General features: G+C 39.8%; 2 protein-coding genes across 4 annotated transcripts; both read right to left on the bottom strand.

The window, feature by feature from the left end:
* Nucleotides 1-5,105: 5,105 nt before the first annotated feature.
* Nucleotides 5,106-12,625, bottom strand: tmco6 (transmembrane and coiled-coil domains 6). Of its 2 annotated transcripts, XR_004658376.1 has the most exons (14): nucleotides 12,424-12,625; nucleotides 11,386-11,492; nucleotides 11,189-11,301; nucleotides 10,895-11,078; nucleotides 10,685-10,789; nucleotides 10,363-10,454; nucleotides 10,157-10,273; nucleotides 9,938-10,052; nucleotides 8,624-8,804; nucleotides 6,768-6,862; nucleotides 6,442-6,609; nucleotides 6,186-6,317; nucleotides 6,004-6,096; nucleotides 5,106-5,924 (listed from the first exon to the last, which is right to left on the bottom strand). XR_004658376.1 is itself a non-coding variant. In XM_034884495.1 (13 exons), exons 1-13 carry the CDS (start codon nucleotides 12,512-12,514, stop codon nucleotides 6,073-6,075), a joined length of 1,524 nt encoding a protein of 507 aa, XP_034740386.1. In that variant the 5' UTR covers nucleotides 12,515-12,625; the 3' UTR covers nucleotides 5,106-6,072. The 2 variants fall into 2 exon arrangements, 1 of the variants encoding a protein (XP_034740386.1); XM_034884495.1 differs by having other exon boundaries at nucleotides 5,106-6,096.
* Nucleotides 12,626-13,149: 524 nt separating this feature from the next.
* Nucleotides 13,150-18,633, bottom strand: LOC117952309 (nucleolar and coiled-body phosphoprotein 1-like). Of its 2 annotated transcripts, none has more exons than XM_034884492.1 (8): nucleotides 18,387-18,633; nucleotides 17,539-17,594; nucleotides 17,385-17,437; nucleotides 16,837-16,895; nucleotides 16,541-16,715; nucleotides 14,698-15,885; nucleotides 13,863-13,975; nucleotides 13,150-13,728 (listed from the first exon to the last, which is right to left on the bottom strand). In XM_034884492.1, exons 1-8 carry the CDS (start codon nucleotides 18,492-18,494, stop codon nucleotides 13,705-13,707), a joined length of 1,776 nt encoding a protein of 591 aa, XP_034740383.1. In that variant the 5' UTR covers nucleotides 18,495-18,633; the 3' UTR covers nucleotides 13,150-13,704. The 2 variants fall into 2 exon arrangements, with proteins under 2 accessions (XP_034740383.1, XP_034740384.1); XM_034884493.1 differs by having other exon boundaries at nucleotides 17,539-17,591.
* Between the last annotated feature and the right edge of the window lie 5,466 nt (nucleotides 18,634-24,099).

Below are 24,099 nucleotides of genomic sequence, written 5' to 3'. Positions count from 1 at the left end.
GATGCCATTGTGCTTCCGCAACTCACTGGGGAAATATGAAAGCATTTAAAGGCAGTCCAGTGATTTAACTAAATCTGTTGCTCCAACTGCACCACCCAAATTCAACACAGGATAAGAACCTTAACAGCACTATGAAATGTTCAGGTATTTTAAAACACCAAATGTTCTGATGCCGATCTCTCTGGTAATAAAAACCTTTTCAACTGTAAGTCAATGTATTACATTATACATGTTTAATATACCTAAGATTTATACACTACTGGTCAAAGGTTTGGGGTCACTTAGACATTTGCACTCCATTATACACAGAAAACCAGCTGAGATTAGTTGCATTGTCTTTTTTTAACTAGGGCTGCAGTTTTTAGATTACATCATGTTCTTACATGATTGCAAAAGGGTTCTCCAATGTTTTCTCAGTTTAAAAAAATGATATGTTAGTAGACAGAATGTGTCTTTGGAACATTGGAAGAATGGTTGCTGATAATGGGCAATGTAGATATTGCATTAAAGATCAGCCACCCACTCAGATCAGCTGGTATTCTGTCTATAATGGAGAGGTATGGAAATTTGTAAGTGACCCGAAACCTTTGACCGGTCAGGTATATCCAACAGGATTAAAGGTTGGGCCTTTCACATTGTACTTTGAAGAAAAGACAAAGATACTGATTAATTATTTGCTAACAAGGCACAAAGTACTATGGCAGGGACACATTTTCCTTAGAGCTGTCCTCCAAAGTTAACGGTGATAATCTATAGTACACTGTCTGTGTGAAGACAGTATGTGTGAGTGGAGTTTGTGTGTAATACGATTATCAATCCGAACACAATTTTAATTCAATCATTTTAATATTTATTTAAGAAAGACAATACATTACATTGAATGCACCACATATAGCTTAAAGCTAAAATCCAACTGTTTTTTTCACACATTCACAGGCAAAAGATGACTACAGGTTTCCCCGCAGGCATAGCACAGTCATGTAGACATGCAACATGTAACATGTAACTATATAAACATTTGTATGAAGTCACAAGCTTGGAAAAAAATACTGGACGGTATATAATTATGTTATATTGATATCGGGATATGAAACTAGATATTATTTTAGATTTTGGATATCGTAATATGGCAAAAGTGTGGTCTTTTCTTGGTTTTAAAGGCTGCAGTACAGCAAAGTTGTCATTTTATGAACTTACCAGACTGTTGTAACTGTTCTATTATTTGTATTTACTCACTTAGTCATTATATCCAAATTACTGATGATTATTTATCAAAAATCTCATTGTGTAAATATTTTGTGAAAGTACCAATAGTCAACATTACAATATCGTTGCGGGATCAGTTTCAAGATATTTGGTCAAAATTATTTTTGCCCAGCCCTACATCTACTCATTTAAATTGCAGCTAAGTGTATACATAAGTTCAAATTGATAAAAAAAAAAGTGCATAAAGAGTGTAAAAACTATGCCCATATGTGTTCAAAACACAAAGCGATGAGTATGTTACTAACTACTATTGTTTTGTCATTGATTAATATTTGCTGCTTGGGGACAAAAAACTGATGACGATGACCGCGGTGTCTATGGGAGATTCACAGTGTATAGAAAAGTAACATTTATATCACAGGCATAGTAGCCAAAAGGCTTCTTGTACTTGGGTTTCTCGTGCTTCTTTACTTTGCATTAGTAAAAAAATTCTCAACTCTCATCTGTGATCTGCATTAATTACTGCATTTACACATGGGCTGCTTTAGAATGAAATGTGAATGTTGGCAACTAAAAAATGATGTGGCTGGACTTTATAGGGCTACTCCCTCTAGGTGGTGTAACATCCACATGTGATATAACGTACAGAATTATGTAACTTTCCCACAGTCGGTTTGATGCAGGAAAAACCACTGTAAGTTATTGTGGGATGTGCTGGATAATAACCTGTTGAAGATACAGATATGGTATGTGTTAGAGCACAGGACAACAAGAAGGCAATAACGTGATGGCAGACACACAGAAGTGAGTAATATCAAATGGCACTGTTGCAATGCTTATAGATGCATTACACAGATTGTATTACCATTTAACAAGGTATTATGATCATCAGTTGCAACCATTAACAAATACTTTTTTCTAAAATGTGTGCACAAATAAACTTTTAAAAGTTACTACTAATGCTAAGTTACTACTATTAGTACTACTAATGAAATAAATAGTAAACATTAAATTGTTTGTTAACAGGAAAATAACTTAAGTTTAATTAACACTCAATTTAACAATTATTTATGATGGTAATTATAAAGTAATACCATTCTTTGGACATTTGGTAAATTTATGTCATCAAAAATATCTCTCTTCATGGGGATACATTTAAATTATGAATCTCTAATCTCAGTGGGAAAGACCTGATTTAGATGAAGTAACAATAAAAAATGTTTTACCTGAGTTTGTGTGGATTTCAGAGACAAACGTGCAACGGCACACAAGAAGATGAGAAGCACAGACACACACAGAGAGGAAGTGAACAATAGGCCTTCAACAGCAAAAAGCTGGACCTAGAGCAAGAGGAAGTGACAGAGTGAGTTAGTCATACATGGTGAAATGTGTCCATTTAGTCTAAAACATGTATGCTCTGACTCACCACTCTGTATTCGGCCCAAATCCCCTCCGTATAGTATCTTGCGAGGTGCCTAAGGAATTCATAATATACGAACAGGTGTATCCTGAAGCCAAGAGACACCACGATTCCCAAAAGAGAAACCACATACATAGCCAAACACACAGTCACCTAAAAAGATACATTCAACAAGATAAGTTGAATTACTGAAAACCAAGAGAAACTTAGAGTGATTAAAGTTAAACACTAACAAAATCCCCAAATACCTACCATCTTCTTGGATGGCTGCATCTCAGTGTAGATAGACAGGTTTCCACAGACAAGAAACTTAAAAACAAACATCCCAGGAAATTATTATTGTATCATTTTTTTTTCTTCGTCATTTACCTAAAGTCCACAGTCTACCTAATACAATTTAAAGATGCTTTTTATATAACAGGTTGTCAAAAGTAAGTGCTTCTTGAGTTTACCTTGACTTAAATAGTTTGACAGTTTGGGGAAATGCGCTTATTTTGCATTTACCAATTGATAAGCTCTTGCGGCCAGCAGCTGATTAGCTTAGCATAAAGACTGGAAACAGGGGGAAACAACTAACCTGGCTCTGTCCAAAAGTTTAAAAAAAAAATCCACCTTCCAGCTTTTATAAAGCTCACTAATTGACAGGTTATATCTCAAATATTTCATTTGTACAAAAGCCAAAAAGTATGTAAACCAAGTTGCTACTCAAAGCCAAGAAATACTGTAACTCCTGATGGCATGACTTGTTATTATTTACGTTAATACATTTTAACTAAACACACAAGATAACAAGTATGGATAAGTGATCTTTAGAGACACTGGGGTTAACTTTCTAACCTTCGGAGAGTCGGGATAGCTTCTAGTTTCTAGTCTTTATACTAAGCTAAGCTAATTAGCTAACATACATACATAAGTGGTATTGATCTTCTTATTAACCTTTCCTGAGATAAGGTTTCAGGAGATTTAAAGAGCCACTCTGATACTGAAGCTTTGTTGTAATTTTGAAGACAAGTGCATGTGCCAAATGATATGTACCAGAACTCCCTGCCAGAAGGGAATGTAGATTCGACAAGAAGTGGACTCGTTTTCTTTGGACAGCTGAAATCCCATCAGAAGCTCAGCACAGCCAAAGATCAGAATGACAATCTGGGAAAGAGAAGAGGAAGGATGGATAAATAAGAGTAGTCTACAGAGGGTAGAACAGTTTGCAGCTGCTCTTGCGCGTTCTTGCTAAACTGCAGCGCATGATAAAGACAACAAGTAAGATCTTTGGGGTTGATCCTCTACACCGGATCAGAAAAATCAGAACAAGCTGCAAATTATTTGTGCATACCTGTTAAAAAATGAGAGATAGATTTTAAAAGGTTTGTGTATTTTCTATTATGTTTGACTATTTATATTTAGATTGTATAATGTATATATAATATTTCCAGCATTGCACAGGATGTATGTGTGGATGTGTTACTACACATCCTGTAAACCTTTGTGCTTTCTGTACATTTGTTTTAAACAAACCGTGCATGATCACAAGAATTCCCCCTTGGGGATAATAAAGTATGCACTGTGTGTGTAAAACTAGGCTCATTTCTGTGTCCCTGGATTGTGTCATGTGTTACCCCAAGACTTCTCGGCTCTTTTTGGATGAAGCGATGCAGAGGTTTGCTGGACATCAGCAGCCTGTGGTCTGGCGCCTGACTCCCATCCCTTCCTGTTGTTCTCTCTCTACTCGTTGACTCAGTTCCCTCCATTGCCAGGGAACTATACACAGTTAGTTTGTGGGAGGAGAGAAGAATTAGTCGAAACAGATGTATACTCTCCACTACTAAGCAGATTTAAAGTGGCAGAATTAGTTAAGATACCCGCTACATACAAGCAGTCTCAAAGAATGCAGGACTATGTGCAGAAACGTAAAGTGACCCACCTTGTTTTAGATTTTTATCCAGAGAAGCAGTGCGAATGATAAGAGGGGAATGTTGTGGGGCGATAGAGGAAGTGGGGAAATTTGAGACTTTAGCTTTTTTTCACTAAGGGGAGGGGTTTGGCTAGAGTTCTCTTGCTGTTCCTCAGTACAATGTGCACTCAGTCAGCATGTCCAGTTAAAATAGCTGAGATCTGTGTGGAAATCCAGGGAAAGGAAAAACAATGTCCAATGTTAATATGAAAACAGTAAAAGTAATGCTTTGTGGGTAAAGAACATTTTTAAATGTTTTATTTCGAAATGGTACGAAACACAACAGAAAACTTTTGATGTATGTCTGTTTTCCTAATGTGACACAAAGTAGATTTTGACTATTGGACTATTATTTATACATTCTGCTCTCATTGAATGCATGGTTGCACAGAGCAACAGCTGGGATAACAGCCCCGAGTATTGTTGTTGATCTGGAGCAATGACTCGCATTATTATTCCTGATTAATTACATCACACCAAAAACTAAAATTAAAACTTAAATATTGCTATCCAGACAACATATAGTCTTCAATTTGTATTCAATTTGTGATGTGAATTTATTTATAATTTATTTTAATAATACAATGAAATGATTACACATTATAATAAATACAATGACATTCATTAATGACAATGCGTGATTTGCTCCAGATATATGATCCTTCCAAAACCGTAGTCATCATAAAACCAACAAAAAAGGGTGCTTTTGCATCACCCTCATTCTTGATATTTACAGCCCGTCATATAAACTCATCCTCTGTACAGACCGTTGGTATTCCAGTTTTGGAAGAGAGACTTTGATGAGCAAAGATACAATATGCAACATGCACAATATGCAGCAGACAAAAATCCTGTAATCACAGAGTCTGTTAAAAAAATATTTCATCTTTACATACATTAAAATACCAACAACACTGAAGATGGTACACGTCAACATATTAGTAGACAATCAAAAGATATTAAAAATGACATTAAATATAACATTGTTTGTACAATATTCCAGATTGCAGGATGTAATCAAGCAGTCCTGTACCCAGGTGTGTTCTCACTCCTAACTCGTCCAATACAACAGCTTGATCAGGGGCACTCAGCGTCTACCAATACCAACATACCAGGCTTTTCAGAGCAGCTGTGAGATAACAAATGACAATGATTGTCGATAATGACAGAGTCTGCGTAGGGAGACGATTGGGCTGCATGAATGAGTCAAACAAATGCAGGAAACTGCTGTTTTGTGTCCCTTGTGAAACCAAAAGTCAACATAGACTTTTTTTAACTCATGAATGTAAGTTACTTAACAAACCATGATCTCTTCCTAAACCTAATCAACTAGTTTTGTTTAACCTTACCCTGCATGGGGAAAAATGTCACCAAAGGGGTCACGACCAAGCAGCCGTGTGTAACAAGTTGGGAGTAACAATGAATCGAGTGTTGCCTCATGGTATCGGTAACACAATGTACTCCGTGGGTGTGAATTTGATGACTCCCTGCTGCTTCAGGAACATGGGATGTTGTCCAACTGCAACAAACAGGTCATACAAGTTAGTTATGAAAACTGTGAGTTAGTACAAATTCAACAAACAGAGCAAACAGTACCAAAGTCTTTACCGAGCAATCAGTTGAGTAGGACAGTAGGTGATGCTCCAGGAGATGTGTTGCTCTTTGTCTAATCTCTCCTTCACTGTTGTACTGAATGGCTTCTAACAGCGAAAGCCCGCCTTGCCTCACAAACTCTGCCACCTTAGGGGAAAGAATAGCTTTGGTAACTGCCACAACTACAGCAGCTTGGTAAAAGCTAATCATTTATCTGGTTCGGCTAACCCTACAGAGCAGCATCATAGTTTCAAAGGCTGTTCTAAGTTACCTGTGGACCATTGACTAACAGCATGAACAGGACATCCATACTCAGGGTCACCATCTCTTGGTCGGCCATTTTAAGTGTGGCACAGAGCGCAGAGAGCAATCCACAACGGGCCAGCTGGACACAGAACTCCTTTTTCTTGTGGGCAACATTTGCTAGAACCCTCAAGATCTGAGTTTAACAAGAAGGCACAGACTAGTGAGATTACTGTGACATTACCAGGGCCAGCATAATAGGCAAAACAAACGTAGTCCATCATCACCTGCTACAATGACAGTGTAATATTCTATGAAGTCAATGATATCAAACTTGGCTTAGCTTGCACAGACCATGCTATTGATGCCTTGAGAGAAAGGGAGGAGCTGGATCAGTCCAGGGACCAGGTTGAGAGTCAGGAGAGCAGAGCAGAAAGCACTGGAGTGAGCTGCAGCAGCGAGATGGAAAATGCATTTGAACAAACTTTTTTACAGACATATGAACTCAAATAAATATACTGTATCAATCCTATGACTAATTTTTCAATTCATAGTACAGAGGGAAAAGCCATAATTTCATATGTCAACAGATCTTCTTTTGCAAAACTAAAGTTTAACAGTTCAACAGTAAAATTGACATACATCTGGTACTAGATGAATATCATTTAAAGTTTTATGAAAGCATTTTAATAAGTTGTATAGTGAAATAATAATTCAGTTATGTTTAACAGTTGATCCACAGGTGCAGAGGACCAGTTGCCAAAATAAAGCGGGGGCGGCTTGTGGCTCAGGGGTACAGTGGTCGGCGATTCAATCTCATGCACCTCCGGAGCCTCAATCCCAGAATCCCATGTTGCTCCCGGGATGCTGTATGTATAGATGTCCTAATACTTAGGATGGATAACTGCAATAATTGAATTCACTACATTAGATATGTGACAAATTAAGTTGATTTTTGTTGTTGTTTAAACAAACTCTAAACTAAATTCAACAACTATTTGTGTGATGCATAACAACGATCAAATGTTAAATGTCTTTTGTGTGCTTACGTCCTTAACAATTTCTGCTGATGTGAGCTGTCACTAAACCAATCTCGCTCCCGAGCCAAATAACCCAGAGAATACATAAACAGAAATCCCAATATCAGTGCAGAAGTATGTGTTTGAGATTCAGCAGAGATTAGGAGGCCTGTACTATGAAGCATGGTACGAGGTAACTTCAGGTTCAACCCAGGGTTTTCTGTATCACGACGGTGGATCACTTGTTACCGGGTTCAACCGTTGTGGTAACTTCTGCTGAACACCTAACCTGGTCGGGAGCAGGTTATGTTGGAGATTAGAGATCAACCGGTGTAAAAGCACCGCCTACTGACCAATCAATACTCGATTGATAACGGTGTCACTGTTTCTAGAAGCCATGGACTGAATAGGTGGAGCACGGAGAGTAAAAAAAAAAAAAAGAAAAAAAGAGGAAAAAAATGGAAAATGCTCAGTGAACGGGGGAAAGAGAGAGAGAGAGAGAGAGAGAGAGAGAGACAGAGAGACAGACGGGGGAGGGAGAGAAAGACAGAGAGACAGACGGGGGGAGAGAGAGAGTGAGAGAAATGCGCTTTTAAAAGTTAAAACATTTACAGACCAACAACCCTTTTAACATTCCCTGTTGGGTATCTTTATGAAAGATAGAGATTTTCAGAGTTTATTACGTATCTTTGTCAGGTTGTTGAGCCGTGTGTTGCCAATGCGCTCATCAGTTTGAATTAGGTTTTTATATTTTTTTATTTGCTCTAACGATCATTTCCCACTACCGAGTAGCAACTGACATATTAGACTAAATCAACGACAGTTCATGGAAAGATGAAGCGTAATTCTGGTCAGATTGTATGCCTTAAGGAGAAGTGATATTGATAGTGTTGGGATTTACGCATTTGCAGCGTCTGCTTTTCTTCCCGTTTTAGGAAGGAGCGACTGTCTTGCCTACAACCGTGTCTGTGTTCATCATATTTATGTGGAACTATAGTTTGCTCTTCTTATGTAAAATATGCGGCTCTGGTAAGTGTTTGTGATTGATCGTGCTGTGTAAACACTGTCTCTTTATGCAGGACCGTGGTTGTTTAGTTTTAGGTGAAGACTGGTAACTCCAACAAATTCAGAGAATGTTGATCTTGATTCGTAGTGCAGGCCTCTGGTGGGACTCAGATAGACGGTTCAAACCTGTGAGGTTGTTGAGGACCCAGGCACTCTCTCTAGCCAACGCTGGCTGAGCCTGCAGGTAGGCCTGAAGAAGTGCACACAGAGCGACCACGATACGAAGGTCAGACACTTGAGTGTTCAGGTCTTTCACTGGACAGGAGGACAGGAGGTTTCCCACACACCGCAGCAGAGGACAGATCAACTAGAGAGGAAGGAGGACACATTGAAAATCTCCACGTCCGTTACACACTTCCGCTTAAAGGTTGCAAATTGTTTACATTGTGGCTGATCTTGCTGACCATGGTTTATCTTAAAGGTGCTCTAAGCGATGGGGGGTGACGGCACTTGTTGACGTTCAAAGTATTGTCAAACAAAACGAAGCTAGCTCGCCCCTCCTCCTCTACCTGTCCCCTCTCCCTCCCTTATGTGCACTCACCCACCCAACCCCCACCCTCAAATCCTTCTTGTCGGTTATTGGCTGGGACACTGGGAACCGTCTGGTTTGTTATGTTGGGTGGTGCAGGTGGGCACGGTTTGTTTTTGTTGCCGTGTGTAGACCCTGAGCTGTCTACAGAGATCACAATTTTTTACAGTGTGTTCAGGGGACAGGCAGCTGGCGGAAAGGGAGATGTTTGCTGTATGTGACAAAACATTTTGTAGCATAAACAAAGGCTTGACATCACTTAGAGCACCTTTAATTTTCTGCCTGTCATTATGGAAATCAATGATCCTTTAAATAAGTAATGTATCACAGTGAAAATACTTTTCTTTTTTGGTCAAAGTTATCATAATAAGATCATATAGCTATAGGCCAATACTGATTTAATAAGTTTCCTTTAAAATCTGTGTAATGCAAGATAAAAAAACACGAGTTCCATAGTTTTAATTTTTGGTAATTTGTTTGGATTATCAGACAACATGGCTGGTGAATGTGGTGCTTTCCAGCAGCTGACTCTGAACTCTGATGAGGAGGCTTCATTGAAAACAACAAAAACAGCACGCAACTGCTGTTTTAACAAAGTAAATACATAAATAAACACATGAATAAAAGCTATACATTTTGTTCACTGTGATCCTTAAGCGGTTTCAGGCGTGCTTTAAGTCTCTAAGATTTTGATTTTGATTCTATGCTGACATGATGTGAAACCATTGAGGTCTGAAAGGTAAAAACTCAATCTAAACAATAAAACAACAGGTATGCTTTAAAAGATTGTCAGTGATGAAACGTACTGTTACACATGATTTCTTTTGAAAAAGTAAACCATAACAAACAACAAAAACAAGAGCATTAAAATCCAAAAAACACAATGACAAACAGACTATTCATTTCCTTACCAGCTCCATTCCTTCTTCCTTGTTTCCTTCAGCCACAGCACCGCCTAGTGACACTAAGAGAGAACTGCACTGTAGCAGGGCCCCATGAGCCAACAGCACTCTGTTGTCCTTCATGCTGTGGAGTGAGACAAAAACAGAAGAGGGACAGTTTGTGAAGCAATTTCATTATACGACAACTAAGTAAAGATAACTGTTGCTGACTGTTGACACTTCTCTCACCTGCATGAGATGTAGTGCAGACACCATGCACACTCAATGGCAGGTGCCAGGCCAAACTTGGGGTCAGGAGTGAGGACTGATAACAAGTGTGAAGGTAGACTGGAGGCAAGGACCATCCTACAGACACAGAGGATGATTATGACACAACAGTTTAAGAGAAAAGATCTGAGAGGGCAGGAATGATGCAAATACATTAGTGTCATTACGGGATTATTTTCTCTGCTGCATCTTTGGCTTGGAGAAGCTGAGAGAGGGTGAATCCCACAGCTTCCACCACCGCAAGGTTATGTCTCTGGTTCTGGACACACACAGAAACATCAAGAGAGACATGTTGACATCACTACATTTAACCTTGTGTGGCACCAGTTCAGATCTATGGGAAAAGGTAGATTTGGAATCAGCTTCTTTGCAAAAACACTACTAATGATTTAACAAAGATTTACTGACATATTAACAAGGCGCAGGGATGATATTGGTGTGACCGAGGTCTTGTACAATGATAAAGGAGAATGAATCTTGTTAAATTACCTCTATACAGTTGGCCAGAGCTGGTATGATTCCCTGGGCCAGGAGCTTCTCTCTCACAACATCACTGTCTGGGCATAAATTACCTAGCGTGTAGAGACACAGCTCCTGTGTACACATGAACATTCACAGATAGAAAGTCACAAGTCTCCTGCATAAAACTGTGTACAGGTGATGATACTACACAACACCTGCTTATGAGAGGGTACTCACAGTGAACTTGGTGCTCTGGCCAGACAGGTAGGTGAGCAGGTAGGGGGTGGCAGGCAGAAAGGCTGGTGCCACGTTGGTGTGGGGAGAATGAGAGAGCTCATGAAGACACCGAGCAGCCCGCAGACGGCACGTAGCATCTGAGCCAGTGAGGAGACCAACAAGAAGATGCATACCATTCTCCTGCCTACAGCGAGGATAGATTTATACACTGACATGACACATGAGAAACAGACATACAAAGTCAATAACATCATTTAAACTCATTTGAGTTGGCAATAAAAGTTACCGCCATACTTGATGAAGGTGATCTGTGCTGATGGGTCGCGGAGAGCTTTACTCAAAGCTTTCAGACGGGCCTCCCTCTCCGGCCCGCTGGGTTGAAGTTTGTGGAACAAACTAACCACGTCCTGGGGGTAGTAACGAGGAGCAGATTCAGATGGGAAGTTTTACCTTACCAACCAAAACATTATCTATCACGACGTCTGTCTCACCTGCTCCCCTGAGTTTGTGTCCATGGTGACCCCGGGATGGTTCTCATCGTCATTCAGCAGGAGTCTCTTGCTCACAAGCTGTCTGTCTCTGCGGGCTTGTCTCAGTGCTACAGCATTTGACAGAGACACATATTACAAAGAGGAAAAGTCATCTGAGCTAGCTGGTCAGTGTAATGATGACCAAGCTGCCCTGTAGATGAGTTACACATAATCGTGTCACAGTAGCTGGAGGAATTGCCAATGTAATTTCAACATCATGACTAGACATCAACTTGTATTTTTGTCCTCTTGTTTTTACATAGACATGGTGTTGTCTTCTCTTTACGGCTGTTAACGTAAAGCTGTGTGAAAGTAATGCTGGTTTGCCATTAGTTACCATTATTAAAAAGTTGCTAATTATTGCCATACCCTAAAATGTTAGCGTTACATGACACATGATCGACTGAATGTAGTACAGGAAGTGGGCCTCATCAACATTCACCCAAAGTCACTACACATTCTGGACTATTGTCCTTGACCATTGCACATTAAATATAGTGTCACTTATTGTAAACTGTTGTATATCCCCTGATTAATATTTTTCCCACCCTGCACAAAACCGTACAGCCTTTTCCCCTTTTCTCAAAAGTATATTTGTACATTTTTGTTATGGTGCCATTAACATATTTTTTTAAATGCAATATTTCTATTCTATATTAATGTTCTTGACTGTAGCAGTACTCTATTGTTTATTTCCTTGTCATGTTTATTGAACGCATTAAACACACCAAAGCAAATTCCTTGCACGTTAAAACTTACTTTGGCAATACATCTCATTCTGTTAATACGTTACTAGATGAATTCTCTGGGTTGATCAGTTCGTGCTTTTAATTAACATCATTACGTTAGCTGTGGCGTTAAGGAACCTCTTTGAGGGAAAATGTTTTTCATTGCGTTGACAGATAATGCAGCATACCTTTAGCCTGATTTTGCTAACTGACTAGTTGTAACGTTAATGGGTTGGTGACTGCTAACACGATTTATTTAGCTAACACTCACCCTTTTCGTGCTCTCGCCTTTTGAACTTGAGCTCCTCCAAGCTGTCGCCTTGCCGACCAGCTTTGTGGCCAACTTTTTTTAACCTCCACATTTGGGTATTTTGAGGTTAACAACTTGCAGTTCAAACAGTTAAATGTTAGTTCAGCTAGTTGTGTTTTATTCCATGGTGGAAAACGTTATCGCAACCATCCATGCAGACACCCATAGACATATATGTCTATGCAGCCACCAAACAGAATTGAAGTTCTTCTTCGGTTTCCTTAGACGAACCTTTCAGCCGCTGCAGCGCCATCTAGCGGACCCGCCGGGCACCAACAGGTACTTGACTGGCTACAGGGCTGCAACCATGGACCGTTAAGAACTATACAGTCTATGGCTGCCACTAACGATTATTTTCATTGTCGATTAATTTCCTTGTCTATAAAATGTAAAAAAAAAAATGTAAAAAATTTCGATCAGTGTTTTTCAAAGCCCAAGAACCCAACATCCTAAAATGTCTTGTTTTGTCCACAACTCAGATGTATACAGTTTACTATCAAGACATTTAACTTAACTTTAATTATATATAAATTATAAATAAATTATATAATTAAATAAAACTATTTACATTTAAGAAGCTGGAATTAGAGAATTAATGTTTAATAGCTGACAACTTACTGATTAATCAATGCAACTCTATGTGCCACTGTCCTCAAAAACAGACTTGAGGCAGAAGAACATGGTTAAAAAAAACTATGGAGTTTAATTTGTATTAAAAGCACAATGTACAATGCATATGCAAAATCTTCATCAGACATTTAAAACATGTTTAAAAAAGCAAGATTTGAACAAACATAGAAATTTAACAGCATCAAATGGGCTTTAAAAACCCTTTTCCATATATTTTTGATAAATATAAAACTTATCAAAATTGTGATGCGTTCTTTTTTCTCACAAATATCTGAGTTAATAGGCATAACTGAAGACTCACAACTATAAAATCTTCCTGAGACAGAAAGAGAATTAGATTTAAACCCTTACATATACATTCTTGCCATGAAAATGGCACTATCAGATAACAGTGACAACAACAGCTGTGGCATCGTAGGCCGGACGATGTGGGTAAACATACAAAACACATGAAAAAAGATTTTTAAAATTAGAATGTAAAAATGTACCAGAGTAGAAAAGTCATTTTGTCTATACAGTTTTAAGTGATCATTCTAACCATTGAAATATGATTAGAAACAAGGAGGACTGGATGTGTCGCCTTCATCCTTTTGTTTCTTCAGGGATGAAGAATCAAACGTCTTCACAACTCTTTTTCTGTGAAGAATGACAGAAAAGAAAAAAAAAAAATATTCAAAAAGAGATTGGAGCAACTGAAAAACTATCTTCTAATACACAAACTACTGACGCACTAAAGCAGAGCGCTGATGCAGAGTACGGTTCGGTGCTACCTTTCTGTGGCTGGGGTCACTTGAGGGCGTTTGGGGGGTTAGTGAGGCCGAAGCATCTTGGACAGAAACCGCAGGGGCTTCTGGGACCTCAGCAGATTTCAACTTGCTTTCCTCTGACAGAATGACAAATTAAAGCCAAGGTAAATATTTAATCGTACAAAAAAAAAATGATGCATTTAATACATTTTGTTATTAAAGCTATATAGGACATTTACTAGAGATGGTCCGATACCAGTTTTTGCGCCCCGTTACCGACTCTGATGCCTGAACTTGCGTATCGGGCGATACCAAGTACCGATCAAATACCAGTGTGTCATAGATTTAATTATTTTTTAACAGCTGTGTACTACTATCCCTGTATGGATGTGATATGATTTCTATATTTATTGTCGGTCTGGCTCAGATTAAACTCTCAAACAATGACCGCCACAGAACTTTCTTTTATTATCCAGTTTGACAGTCAGTTAAAATGGAAAAAGCACATTAATAAACTACTTTAACGTAGATATTCTTTAGGGCTTTATAACATGGTGTGGCATCGGTGCATAAACTCCAGTGCTTCCCGATACCAATACCAGCGTTTGGGGCAGTATTGGAGGCGATACCGATGCTAGTATCTGTATCGGAACATCTCTAATATTTACCTCATTTTGCTTTTGAAGCTGCATAAACAAAACATTCTGCAGTACTTAATAAACTGGAAAAATAAAACTACGGCACTCAGCACACGGCACTTCCTTAATGTGCAAATTAACAGAAACGTCGTTAGGTTAACAGAAATAATCGATTATGGGCCGGTCGATTTCTTTATGATTAATGTGACTTATCTACTCACTTTTCTTCTTCTCTGTTGGAGGACTTGATGTCACGGGGTTGGGTGGAGGTAGTGGTTCTGTGTCATTATTTTTCAACGAGTCCTTCTTCTTTTTCTTTTTCTTCACTTCAGTTGTCTGCTCTGGGGTCTCCTCTCCGTCATGGCTCTCCGATTTACTTGTCATTGTTGTATTTTCTTCAGCTATCTGCTCTGACGTCTCCTCATTCTGGCCAGATTTGTGCTTTTTTTTCTTTTTCTTTTCTTCAACTATCTGCTCGGAATTGTCTTCTTCGGGTTTCTCCTTTTTCTTCTTCTTTGCTTTCTTTTCTTGCACTACCTGTTCTGCATTTTCTCTGTCTTCTTCTACTCTTTGCTCAGAGTTTTCCTCACAACCAGCTGTCCTTTTCTTCTTTTCTTTCTTTTCTTTAGCTACCCGCTCTGGATTTTCCTCACCATCAACTGTCTTCTTCTTCTTCACTTTCTTTTCTTCCACTATCCGCAATGGATTTTCCCCACTATCAGTTTTCTCCTTTTTCTTCTTCTTGGCCTTCTTTTCTTGCACTATCGGCTCTGAAATTTCCTCGTTCTCAACATCCCCATTTTTGTTCTTCTCGATTTCTTCTTCCATAATACTCATTTTACTATCTCCCTTTTTTCGTTTGGCCTTTTTCTTCTCCTCTGCAGGTTTATCAGCAAAGTCTTGCTCTGTAACTACAGTTTTCTTTTGCTCTTCACCGTCATTGTCTTTTCCATCTCCACCTTTTGAATTCTCTTCCACCTTATCTTCAGTGATCTCCTTTTTCTTCTTCTTCTTCTTCTTCTTGGGCTCAGGTGTTGTCTCATCCGTTTTTTCTTCAGTCGGAGTTGCATCTTTTTTTCTTTTCTCTTTGTGTGGTGTCTGTTTTGAGGGGGAAATAGTTGACGCTGCTGGCCCGTCCTCTGCAGGGTTTTGGCCCGGGGGGGCAGGCAAGGTCACAGGTGCACCCTTCTTTGACCTGCTCCTCTTGGGTTTACTATTCTTTGTTGGCGTTTGTGTCCCGGCTTTCTCCTCCACCATTTCATTCTTTCCAACTGTCCTGTTATTCTGGTGAACTGGAGTGTCGGTTTTGGCAGGATGCTTGGCCCGGGGTTTCCTCACTCTCTTTTTAATGGGTGGTGGTGCGGACGAGTCCAGAGCATTGATGGTGTCCATCTTGGCCATGTCAGACTCTGTGGACAGAGTAAACACGGGGAAGACATTGAACAAACATTTCTAGGTGGCACAAATACTTAAAAGAAAACATCAATAGCGGCCCCACGGCTAGTATGAATCACTGTTTCCCAGAGTGGAGTCCTTCACCGCAGTCCTTCTGGTCTTTCTCCCTTTAAAAGGTGCTCTAAGCCATGTTGGGTGACGGCACTTCTTATTGATGTTCAAAGTATTTTCAAACAAAATGAGGCTAGCTCGCCCCTCCCTCCTCATCCCATCCCCTCTCCCTCCCTCCCTTCCGTGCACTAACCCCCCCAACCCCAAATCCTTCTTGTCGGTTATTGGCTGGAACACTGTTATGTTTGGTGGTGCAGGTAGGCAGTGTGTTTTGGTTGCGTGTGTAGACCCTGGGCTTTCTTCAGAAACCGTGTTTCTTTACAGTGTGTTCTGGGGACAGGCAGCTCGCAGATAGTGAGGAGATGTTTGCTTTATGTGACAACAAATACAGCAAATATTTCACTCATTTTCAATTTGATGCCTGCAACACGTTCCAAAAGAGCTGAGACAGGGGCCGGTTTACCACTGTGTTACGTCACCTTTACTTTTAACAACAATCAATTACAATTTGGGAACTGAGGACACTGATTGTTGAAGAATTTAGTCTGTGGCACCTACCTGTCATCTGCAAGACCATTTTCTTCCATTTATCAACATCCAGACTGCTGTCAGAGTCTGAATCATGTCCTACAGCAGCCACCACCTCGTCTTTGGTTTGGGTCTTTGATTTTTTTGCACTGATGACATTTTCTGCAGATTTAACTTCACTTATTTTCCTTTTCGCTGGCAAAGACTAATAAGAGAAGAAAAGAACAGACTAAATAGTAAAAAAGCTCAAGGACATGAATCAGACCAGTTGTTAGACCAGTGACTTAAATGTCGCAACACAAAATAAAAACAAAATAAGAAATCACCTTCTTTTTCTGTGTCTCTGCTTTGTTTGTAGGTTTGTCCTTCTTTTTCTTTGGAGTGGCTGTACATAAACATTTTTGTAGAATGAGTTAAAAAAGTATTCAAGTGCAAACAGGATTATAATTTCTTAGTTCCTCTGAGACTGGGGTAAACCTCAGGAGGTGCTGTTAAAACTGCTCATGATGCTGCTTCAGCAGCAGCTGGAGGACCAGCAGCAGCTGGAGGACCGGCAGCGGCTGGAGGACCAGCAGCAGCTGGAGGACCGGCAGCAGCTGGAGGACCGGCAGCAGCTGGAGCACCGGCAGCAGCTGGAGGACCGGCAGCAGCTGGAGGACCGGCAGCAGCTGGAGCACCGGCAGCAGCTGAATGAGCAGCAGCAGCTGGAGCTTCCCGCTCAGAGGTGATTTATCTGACAAATCAGACCCCTCAGCAGCCACCCAAATCTCCAGTTACGACAGGAGTGGAGAATTCTAATCTAATTATCAAAGTACGCACAGAGAGTTGGAGCTTCTCCACGCTGTGTAACGTTGAAGAAAAAAAGCAGTCATACCCTTAACTGGAGTCCCTTTGACTGACTTTGGCTTCTTTTTCTTTTTTGAGTCACTGATGGGAATAGAAACAATGTTTGGCACACACGTCATCACTACCAATAAAGTCAAACTGAGATGTTTGATTCCTGCAAAAAATTAGGAAATCCTACTCACTTTACCCACGAACTGTATATGTCCAATAATGTTGCAGATGTTGCTTTCTCCCCCTGCAGAAAAACAAAACAAAATCTAAATATCAAACCAGGCAATAATTAGGCAGTTTATTATGTTTATTTATTTTATACCTTTATCCAGCCCTGATGTTGATAGCTTTACTAGCATGTGTTGTTTTTTCAACATTTCCACATGAATCAAATTCACAGATCTGTTTTTGACATGTCATAGCAGGAAAAACACTTGATCACGGATCACATTATTGATGCCTCCATTCCAACAATTATTGTTATGCAATAAAGTACTATTACTCAATCTCGAGTTTAACAAAATAAGGGTGTGGGATTTGTTGCTCTGTGTTAGATATGGTAAGGTTACATTTAGCTGGCTTGGCCTTATGAACTAAAGCTATACTGGCAACTCGTATTATTACTTTAATCTTTTCAAATGTCCCACATTAAGTTTTAACTTTATTTTATTTTGAAAAAAACGGTTATACACTTGCCATTTTTTACTCGCTCACAATTTTAACTGCTGAAAAAACACATGCTCTTAGGTCTGTTTACACGTAACACAACGTCTGTGTGACGAGAATTGGAGGATAGTTTAACGTGTGACAAATTCTCACAGGTTGAACTATCACTGACAAAAAAAGTGTTTTACCAAAGACTGTAACGTTAGTTTAAAAGTAAAAGGCAGCCTCGCCACAGCACAGGCCATTCCAGTTTTCAAATTATTGATCACTGGGAGTGTTTCCATGTTCAAACCGGAAACATTGCTGAGAACTCCACCAGTTACAGTACTTTACACAATGTGTGTGTGTGTGTGTGTGTGTGTGTGTTGTTGACCTGTAGGCTGTGCCTCTGTAGCTCATCTGCAGCTGAGTGGAAACCCTGCTCCTTCAAATGGCGGTAGATCAGATGGGTGAGCTCGTGCTTTGATGCGTCCGTTGACATGTTCGACCCACGAAGACAAAATAAACACGCAGAAGTCACGACTAACTTAAAAGTATATTCATATTAACACAAACTGTACACACATCGCAGAGTGCTACATACAGCTACTCCACTTACTGAAACAAGCATGTTAGCATGTGCATGCAGTTCTTCCGCGAAACAGCCCATATTTAGCCTAGGCGCAGGCTGTCGGGTGCCCATGCGAAATATTTATATTTCAAATAAAGCCTTCCTCTGCTAATACAAAATATCCCATTAATTTATTGTGTCTTTTCAGGGTCCTTTGTAGTTTCTGAATGGATTCTCTATTTTGACTGGCTGGGCACAGTCCGTTGTTTCACCTATATTTGCTGTTTGAAGCAGAATATCACACTGGCCCCAGTATTAAATTTAATTTAATTCAATTTTATTTATTGTATAAATTCATAGCAAGAGTTATCTTGAGACACTTTACAGATAGAGTAGGTCTAGACCACATTCCCTCCAGAGCAAGCAACAGTGCGACAGTGGCGAGGTTAGGGTTAGGGTTAGGAAAACCATTCACACGAACCAACAAAGACCCTTTCATTTTCAATTTTTTTGAAATATTTATGATCAACATGCTCGTTACTTTCCTTTGAAGTTGCTCAATTTCAGCTCAGTTGCATATCCTGTCTCAGGAAAGAAACTTGTCAACAGACAAGCGACTCCCTTAAACCAGCCGAAGCCTGTATGATTTGGATCAATTTAATCTCCTAGGTAATTTCCCCCAATGGAAATCGTATTTTACTGGAAAAGATCATAGTGATTGGATCTGCTTTTCTGGCAGCTTCCTGAAGAAGTTCTGCAGAGTTGGTTTGTGGTGGTTCCACATGATTGATAATGTTGGCGTACTTGGCTCTAGTAAAAGTGATCTAATGGCTTGTTCTCATATCCTTTAGATTGTGTTGTTCATTATGAATCTACCTTTCAAAATCTCAGAAACGTTTAGTCCACTTGTTCTTGGAACTTTTAAAATACAAACTTACGGACACTTTGTCTATAGAATAAAATTGACTTCTGTCCTGGATGACAAACATCCCCTAAAATCATAGTAGCAAAGCTATCTCCAGCTGGGATGTACACACACAAAAATGTGAGAAATAAAAGACAGGACCCAAATAGACCACTGGGTCATACTTTGGGAAATGACAGACATCCAGTAAGCCCTTAAATAAACTGCCTCTTCTTGTCCCTCCTGGCGGCCATTTAAGTTGTTTCACTTGTGGGTCTAGGTTTCTTGACTCAGCTCTCTTCTTAAACCTCTTCATGTTGTAAAAACATCCTTCAGCCTCAGAACCACACGATCCACACTGAGTCAAATTAACAAATCAGACTAACTTTTCAAAGGCTGCCGTGGAAGGTCGATCTTCTGTCGATCCGGTGTATTTGGAAAAATGCATGTCTTTTTTTTTTTAAAGGTGTCTCAGCAGTGGATCTGAAAAAGCTGGTGGTGAGACCTTGGGTCAAACTGGAGGAGAGTATTGGGTAAGAAGAGGGTCAGCAGGAGCAAACAGCTGAAAGAGTCCCATTCATGGAGCAAAACCAGGAAAGGAAAGCAGTGTTTATTCCATGCTCAACGTCAGTGCTCAGGGGTCTCACCAAGCTTGACACACACACACACACACACACACACACACACACACACACACACACACAGCTCCCACTTGTGTTGATGGGACAGACCACCAAGGATTTATGGAAGAATAAAAATGTATAAAATGGGAAATGTAATATGTCTTCGACCCACTTTTCTTCAAAATGTCGTGATATATTAAACTAACAGCTGATATGTGTTACAGTAAATACTATTTTAGAGAGTGAGGTAAAGTTGTCGGTGATGCAGAGGAGACCAAATAACTTTGCATCCTTGATAACAAAAAAAAAAGAAGCTGGACATGTGCTTTGACTTTGATGACATGTCACGGTATAATATTTGCACAGGTTACCCTAGTAAATGGCACTCTGTTTTACAGGAAAGAAATCTACTTTACATTCCACATGTTTAGCAGCTCACTCACGTCTGCGCTCACTCTGCAGGTAATTACCTACAATTATACCCGGTGAGATTTGCTTTTCCTGGGGACTTTTACTGTGTCACAGCCTGCCTTTTTGAACAGTAATAAAACAGTTTTAAGTAGAACACATTAAGATGCATTAACATCTCATTCTAAACAGGTTATTACTGATTGCTTCATTAATTAAAAAGAAACCCTTTAAGGAAGTTTCAAATACACACAAAAAGTCCCACAGTTATTGTTGAGTGAAGTGACAATACAGTATATATAAATAAATATCCACTTAAGGTGCTAAAGAGAAGAACTGTAATGTGGCTGAAATGATTTGTACTTTTTATCAATATTATTATTATTTGATAACGCTTAGCACAAATTTCAAGCTAGTGTATTTTAATTAGAAGTAGCTTATATTTCATACTTGTACCACATATTTTTGCTGTCAGAAAACATACTGTAAACAGGCTGTTGCCCGGGCAACTTTATCCTGTACCTGTGCATGTCCCTTTCAGATGTCCATTCAAGTGTCTCTGCCAGAGAGTCATAATGAAGTGTTGTGTCTGGCCTTCCTGCCCAGGTGCTGCTGCAGATCCACAAGAGCCAAATCAAACATACCTTCAGTGTGAGGCCGGGGCCAGCTCTGGAGCCCTGGACTGCCGCCTCACCTGTGAGGTCCCAACTGTTACGACATGATGTCTGGATGTTAAAACTGTCCGCAGAGAAGAGAAGTCAGCTGAGCACAACTGAGTGCTATACTGATTGAAATAGACCTTCATCTTTTTTTCCATCATACAGTATACAAATATTTTTTTTGCACTGCAGATCTACTGAAAGTGGAGGCTGTGGCTTACACGGTAAACCACATCCGCTGTTAGTGTGTGGCTTACCCACACCCACACCCAAAGACCATAACGACCTGGTTTAGGATTAGCTGTTACATTATTGTGCTGTTATTAGACCATATTTGTCTTCTTTTTACAAAGGCAAAACAAGTAACTGCCTGTTTGGTCCAAGTTGAATTAAGACCAGTGAATGCAGCTTTCCTAATTGGCGGTGCAGTAACAGAGTGTGCTATAAAGCATCAAGGGAAAGCCGCTTGTGAAGATACAGCTAGACGTATCGAAACTAAAACTACTGTGTAATTTGGCATGGTGTTATCAGCCTGAATGGAGCCCAGGACTTTGAAATTCAGTTTCTCATACCACATAACTAAATGACTAAAACCATGATGGGAAAATCTAAAGAAAGGTTGTATCTGCACACATGCATCTCAGTTTTTAGGTATTTTAGAGGTAAAATAATTCATCTTAAAAAGCATTAAATAAATAAATTACAAAGTTTCTACCTGTAATGCAGTTTGCAAACCAGCCCGAAAACTTTAAACCTTTATCTCTTAACATCTGTGTTTCAGTAGTTACTGTTGTCTGTCTTTGTAGGGCAATTTAATCATTGACACTTGCCCTAAAATGACCAGATTTGATGAAGTGATATTGAAAAATTACAGCAGAGGAAAAAGAAATGTTGATCAGACTCTTGCAACAAAGGTACTTTTGTACATAGTAGAGGGGCGACAAGATGAATACAGACCTATTGAAGTGAAGTTTTTTGGCTCAGGGTTTGCGCACAGGAAGAAAGAAAACCTCCATCCAGTCTCACTCAGATTAGAAAATTGGTCAAAGAGGGGGAGAAATGTGCAGGTTTACTGGCAGGGCTGTGTTGATTAGAAAGAGGGTAGTGTTCATGGCAAAGGGGAGAAGCTGTATTCAGTAACAGCCCCTCTTCCTTTAGCCAAAGCCAACATCTGGTGCCGACCAACACAGAGCAGCAGCAGCAGCACCCCCGGCCTCTGCCTTCCTTTCAACTTATTGTATTTTATGGTTTCCCAGAAAAAAGCTTAGCACCTGGTCAAAAATAGGCATACATGTAAGAAGATGCTTTGAGCTTGCATGTCTGTCCTTCTGTATGTTTGTGAGAGTTGGTTAAGAGCCATTGAACATATGAGTTTATACTGCTCTTGCGTTTTGTCCATTACTCTTGATCTGACAACAGAAGAAAAGGTGAAAGGTTTTGAAAAGCCACTTGTGCCTTTTTCTAACTTCATTCATGAGCCCCCTGTAGTTTGAAGTAATGAGCTCCAGTTTTATATATCCTCTTTCAGTTAAGAAGTGGAGAAAAGGAAGCGTTGTCAACTTTACGATGTTCCATGACACTCTGTTCATATCCTCTAGAAGATGTTGGATAAATGGGGAGGTTACTGCACAACTAACAAACACACCACAGATGTTTAACAGCACAATAAATGCAACTCTGAGTTTTCAAAGTAGCTTGATTTCAAAGTCCCATCCATCTCCATTTGCTGTAGTAAAGATGTATTTTCCACTCAGAACCTCTCTTTGAAAACGTCCTTTTCATATGTAGTCATTCAGCAGAAGTGAAAAAATACTGAACTAAGAGTCTGAGAATGTGATCTGCAGTCTATACTTACATTTCTACTGAGTCACAAATGGGTCAACAACAACTCCCCATAACTGGTTCATTAAAGGAGAGTGACCTTCTTCAGTGTGATTGCCCAATGTTTCACTGATGTTTGGTGGGATTTTTTGCAAAGACCTTCAGCTGTCCGATTCTTTCCCTCTATGAAAACTACAAAAATAAACACGAGGGTGTAAAACTTCAGGTGCAGCTCAATCACTGTTCTTCTCTTAACTTGCCCTAAACTTGAATGATGCCTTTGCTGCTGGGCAAACAACCCCGGCCGCAGCTTCAAGCCCTACACGAGAGGCTCATACTTCCCTTGGCTCCCCCCCGACCTCCATGCCCACAAGTTTCTCCATAACCAATATCAAGGTTTTCAAGGATGTCTTACCTTCCAGTGTGTGTTTCTTCTGTGCAGGACATGTTTCACCTCAACTACCAAATCATTCAAAGGATTTAGGGTTTAATGCAAAAATGATATTTGGACATATTCCACAGTAAATGTACAGAAGCTGATCATATTTGGGCCTCTTATACAATCAATACAGTATTTTAGGATTTGATTGCACAAATCCCATGCAGTGTGCCATGGTGTCACTGGTTGTGGTGGCACACTTTACGAGGCCATGATGGGATGCCTGATTTTTTTCACCTAGTTTGGCAGCAGGTAAGCGATAGCTTGCTCCAGGACACCATGGTCATTCATCATATTCCTGATCCGGTAGCTGTATCCCGGCCCCTCCTGCTTGACCACCTTACCTCACATCATACAGAAAGTGACGTTTGTCAGCACTTAGGCAAAATGTTTTAACAATTTAGCTTTTCTTTCAAAATGACATGAGAAACTAGATAATTTTACCAAATGGCTTGGTAGAGTAAAAGACTACAACATTGGTTTGGGTTCAATGTGTAGGCAATGTGTGACTCTCGACAGGGTAACGGCAGGAGTGTAGGGCAACATGATCCCTTAATCGTGACGATCTTAAAAGACATAAACGTTATGTTGCCTCATCTTTTACACTAGATTATTAGCCATTGATTTACATATCCTTCTTTACAAATGAGTGTCCTCAATTCCTCGTTCTCTCCTCAGCTTT

Source organism: Etheostoma cragini, chromosome 10 (assembly GCF_013103735.1).
Source record: "Etheostoma cragini isolate CJK2018 chromosome 10, CSU_Ecrag_1.0, whole genome shotgun sequence".
Classification (NCBI taxonomy): domain Eukaryota; kingdom Metazoa; phylum Chordata; class Actinopteri; order Perciformes; family Percidae; genus Etheostoma; species Etheostoma cragini.
This window is presented reverse-complemented; position numbering and strand designations above follow the sequence as displayed.

What these genes read in the sequence shown, in the direction of transcription:
- tmco6 (XM_034884495.1), bottom strand. Translation starts at nt 12,514, where the DNA reads ATGTGGAGGTTAAAAAAAGTTGGCCACAAAGCTGGTCGGCAAGGCGAC. An exon ending in GCCAGAGCACCAAGTTCACT is followed by an intron (nt 10,790 to 10,894) that starts GTGAGTACCCTC and finishes ATGTGTACACAG; the next exon opens with GAGCTGTGTCTCTACACGCT. An exon ending in GCAGCAGAGAAAATAATCCC is followed by an intron (nt 10,274 to 10,362) that starts GTAATGACACTA and finishes CTGTGTCTGTAG; the next exon opens with GATGGTCCTTGCCTCCAGTC.
- LOC117952309 (XM_034884492.1), bottom strand. Translation starts at nt 18,494, where the DNA reads ATGTCAACGGACGCATCAAAGCACGAGCTCACCCATCTGATCTACCGC. An exon ending in TCCAACAGAGAAGAAGAAAA is followed by an intron (nt 13,976 to 14,697) that starts GTGAGTAGATAA and finishes TCATTCTGTCAG; the next exon opens with AGGAAAGCAAGTTGAAATCT. An exon ending in GTGACCCCAGCCACAGAAAG is followed by an intron (nt 13,729 to 13,862) that starts GTAGCACCGAAC and finishes CATTCTTCACAG; the next exon opens with AAAAAGAGTTGTGAAGACGT.